This window comes from Bison bison, unplaced genomic scaffold (assembly GCF_000754665.1).
Source record: "Bison bison bison isolate TAMUID 2011002044 unplaced genomic scaffold, Bison_UMD1.0 scf7180017864192, whole genome shotgun sequence".
NCBI lineage: Eukaryota > Metazoa > Chordata > Mammalia > Artiodactyla > Bovidae > Bison > Bison bison.
In genome coordinates, this window is record NW_011494764.1 from 1,561,920 (window position 1) to 1,566,388 (window position 4,469).

The 4,469-nt window shown below is 46.4% G+C and overlaps 1 protein-coding gene across 1 annotated transcript in view; it reads left to right on the top strand.

Moving 5' to 3' along the window:
• N4BP1 (NEDD4 binding protein 1) overlaps nt 1-4,469 on the top strand; it is a 54,114-nt gene that overhangs the window by 366 nt on the left and 49,279 nt on the right. Inside the window, exons 2-3 of the mRNA XM_010843979.1 lie at nt 4-117; nt 1,523-1,543. Coding sequence (XP_010842281.1) covers nt 4-117; nt 1,523-1,543 — 135 coding nt within the window. The remainder of the gene's footprint in view (nt 1-3; nt 118-1,522; nt 1,544-4,469) is intronic.

Consider the following 4,469-nt stretch of genomic DNA (forward strand, 5'->3'; position numbering starts at 1 on the left):
GAGGGCCTCTTCGGCGTGAGCCTGGCCGTGCTCGGCGCGCTCGGAGCTGAGGAACCGCTGCCCGCGCGCATCTGGCTGCAGCTCCGCGGGGCGCAGGAGGCGGTGCACAGCGCCAAGGTGAGTCCGGCCGCCGCCCCCGCGAGATCGCCTTCCCGGGCCCGGCCCCCTGCCGCGCGCGCGGCCTTGGGTTAATCGGGGGTTCCTTGGGCGCCCCACCCCCTTCTTCCCCGCGCGACCGTAGCCAGGCGCTGTTCTGAGAGCGCCGTTCCGAGCTTCGGCTCTCGAACCATGTGACCTTGGCTAGCGGTTTCATCCCAGGCGCCTCAGTTTCCCTGTGTGTAAACTGGCGTTGACGAAAGCACCTGACTCGAAGGGCTGTGGCGAGGATTCGCCTAGGCGATGTGCAGAGGCTGGCCCGGAGTGAAGGCGTCGAGAGTGTTGCCTGTTGTTCAGCCCGCGGGCTGGTGCGTAGGGCCTGCTGGCTGGGCGCGCGACCTCCGGGCCCACCACCTCAGCCACTTTTCTCTTCCCAGGCCTCCGCTACAGGGATTCTGACCCTTCGAGGGATGTCAGTCCCTTTGAGAATGTGACAAAACCATCGTAGTAGTGCAGTACTCAGAGAACATCAAAAAGAGAAGGGAATGTTTAATAATGGTGCTAAAAATAGCATGATTCCTCGTATTTTGTGTGCCACTAACATTTGTCGGATGGTTATAGCACATCAGACGTTATGTGTAATACCTCAGAAGGATTATCAGTTGCAGCCCTTAAAAAAAAAAATCCAGTGAGGTAGATTTTATTATCTTCCTGTCTGTAACAGCTGGGGAAACTGAAACTTTCGGAGAGGTGACTCACCTTCTCTCTAAATCAGCATTTCAGACTTATACCTACTTTAGACATCTTCAGCTACTCCCCTTCCCTCCGCAAGCCAAAATACTGCAAGAGTACATCCTCCCCTCACCCTTACCCCACCCCCACCAGCCAAGTTTCTCCAGTTTTTCCCATCAAGTAAGTGGGAGAGTCACAACTCGGACAGAGGCAGTTTGTTTCCAGAGACCTTGTTCTTGATACCATCTTCGAAATGATGAGCACTGGGGGTGGGGGGATCCTTTGTTCATGTCCTCCTTCAGAAATTTCACAATGCCCTTGAAGAATCTGATTAGCTGTAACTCTTGACTTTTCTTAGCTTAAAGAAAAAAAAAACAAAAAAACAAAAACCTGGTTGCTTGCTTTTAATGTGTTTAGAGAAGATAGGACGTTTAACTGTGTGATTCTTCTCCAAGCTTAAAGCAGTGCAGATGTTGAATCAAGTTTACTTTGCTGTTCTTGATTTTTTTTAAATTACTTTACTGATTTCAGACAGCTGGTTTAACTTCTTCCCAGTCCTCTCCTGATTTTCTCCTCCAGCTACTCAGTTTCTTCCCACTCACCAGGGCTGAAAAGTTTGACATGACTAAGTCCTATAATGACTTCTGAAGTCTCTTCCATGCATTCATTCCTTTCTTTTCCATTACTTTTGCAGCAATTAAGACCTTCTTTCTTGGTATGTGCCCTTTCTATTTCATTGCCTTCCCTCTCTACCCGCTACAACTTGCATGAGACTAATCTTCCCACAAGAAGTCTCCTATTGCCTAGCTCATTTCACTCTAAACTTTTCTGATTTACAAAACACTTATTAATCCAAGCCTACTTTATTTTTGCAGTTTTCTGCCTTAGCATCTCTCAGCTTAAAACTCAGCTGTAGTTTGACTGCTACACTGCTTTTATTGTGTACTCTGCCTTCTCCAAGTTCAGCTTCACTCATGGCTCACTGGAAAGTACTGCTTTTGCTCTGCAGAAAAACCCTGCCAGACCCTCCCAGCTCCAGTCCTCTTGCCTGTCCCTGCTGTGCAACTCAGCATAAGCTAATTGGAAAAGGTGTGTCTTACCTTATCTTGGTAGTATGTGTCACCTGCCCGTTTTTCTTTGTTATATGTGTTGTGCATAATCCAGCCTTCCCACTTGTAAGAAATACTTTTTTTTTTTCCCCCTTGAGAGTTATGGGTAAGAGTTGAATGCCGTTCTGAAAGGCTTTGTTCTCGTTAATTCGTTTTGGAGTTTGCTTTACCTTCTTTTGAGAAGAGAAGATTTGATTTTTAAAAAATTTACTTCATTTCTAAAAACTAAGAACGAGGGACTTCCCTGGCGTCTCAGTAGTTAGCACTGTGTGTCCACTGCAGGCAGGGGCATGGGCTCATTCCTTGCCAGGGAGCTAAGATACTGCATGTTATGCAGTGCAGCCAAAAAAATTTAAGAATAGGAGAACAAACTTCAACATCTACAATATTTTAAGTTAAGCTGTGGAGGAAAAGATTTAGGGGAAGGCAGATTCAGGGGAAGGACTTTTTGAAGCTTTTTTAGCTGATATGTGTATGTGCTTAGTTCTGTCTGTCTCTTTGAGACTGTATGGACTGTAGTCTACCAGGCTCCTCTGTCCATGGGATTCTCCAGGCAAGAATACTGGGGTGGGTTGCCATTTCCTTCTCCTTGGGGCTTTTCCCGACCCAGGGCTTAGAACCCATGTCTCCTGCATCTCCTTGCATTTGCAAGCAGATTTTTTTTTTTTTTACCACTGAGCCACCAGGGAAGTAGAGTCTCTGATTAATTGCAACTTTCTGGGTCTCATCAAATGGTTCATGTTGTTTTCCTGCTTTAAAAATGTTAATTCACTACTCTTCAGCAAATGCTCAGGTAGAGGAGAATGTGGAGGTTTAGTTAGGGCTCCATGGAGAGGTGAGGTGTGGCCTCTGGTAGAAAGTGATAATGTTCTGGGAAGTTTTTTTTTTTAATAAAGGCACATGCTCTAGGAGTGACCACTTTTGTCAAAGGGGAATTTGTTGGAGGAAGTAGCACTTGAGCTGGTCTTTGAAGAACCAGGACATTCCCAGGTAGAAATGGTTGCATGCAAGGACCTAGAAGCCAGAAAAACATGGAGTGTTTGGTTAGGAAGTGTCAAGGTGAGAGGTGAACCCTCCAGGGACCCAAATGCAGGCCAGTTGGGCCTTATCAGTAGGGAGTCAGTGAGGATTTAGGGAAAGGAAGGATTTGCTTGAAACTCTGTATTTGAAGACAGTTAAGACCCAACTGTGGAGGGAACATTGTTCCAATTTAGAACTGGGCATGAATAGGTGAGGAGGTTTCACTAGGACTGGCAACTAAGTGTATGTAGGGACTGAGGGAGAGATTTGAAGCCCCAGTGCAGAAAGGATGGATGGCAGATACATTGTTTGATCTGTAGGTTGGTGGGATCAGCTTTCCCATACTTAAAACTTCGGTGCCAAGAAGTATGTTAGGTTGCCTCTTGACCTCAAGGAACCCACAGCCTAATAAGCCTAATATGGGAGATGAAGTTGGAAACATTATTAAAGAGTTGATGTGCAGTGTGTTACATTAATAGGGGAAAGGAAGGGTTGCTCTGCCCAAGGCGGTGTGAGGCCGTCAGATTTACATTTCTAAGCATTGCCTGCATCGTCAGTGTTTGTACCACTTGTTTTATGCTGCTTAGTACCACTTGCTGGTGGACAAGTGTTTAGCAGCTTTTATAGCAGTGTGACAGTACTACAGGGGCTAGAGAAGCAGTGTCTGAAAGTGAGAGGGAAACCAGAAGGGGCATTGTGCATAAGGGACCAGTGGGAGGGGACTGAGGTCCAAGGTGGCAGACATCATGGAAACAAAGGAGATTGACTTTCAGAGAGGAAGTGGAGGCACTGATATGAGCTGCCCAATTTACAAAGAAATCAAAGATGCAAAGCAGGGATGGGATCCTTGGAGTCTGGCATTGGTGGGGAGAGATGAGGCTGAAGAGATCTCAGCTTCCGAGAGTGCAAAGAGTTAGATCCTTCCTTTAGATCAAAGAGCCCCTGGGACCAGGTGAGGAGACTGCATGGGGAAGTGGCTGGTTGGTAGGAAGGAACTGGTGAACCAGGGTGCTCGTGCACAGTGTGGGCCTGGTGATGTCTGATCTGCTCACCCAAAGGAAGCCAGATGTCTGCATTTCATAATGGGAAGTCTGTTTTAAGAGACAACTAATCTATGTTTTGAAAACCATACATGCTGTGAATTACAGCTCAATAAAAGTTCTACACCACTATATTTTTAAAGTACATATTCTGAAAAATAAAAATAAAAATCAATCTTGGATAACATGTCAGTGGACCAGGTTCAGCTTTTGGATTACATTTTTAGGACCTCTGCTTTAGATAGTAGGAGACAAGATGAATAAAGATACACATTTTTTTCCATTTGAGAAAGAGGGCATTTGAAGGCTTAGACTTCACTTTCATTTTTCACTTTCATGCATTGGAGGAGGAAATGGCAACTCACTCCAGTGTTCTTGCCTGGAGAATCCCAGGGACAGAGGAGCCTGGTGGGCTGCCGTCTATGGGGTCACACAGAGTCGGACACGACTGAAGTGACTTAGCAGCGGCAGC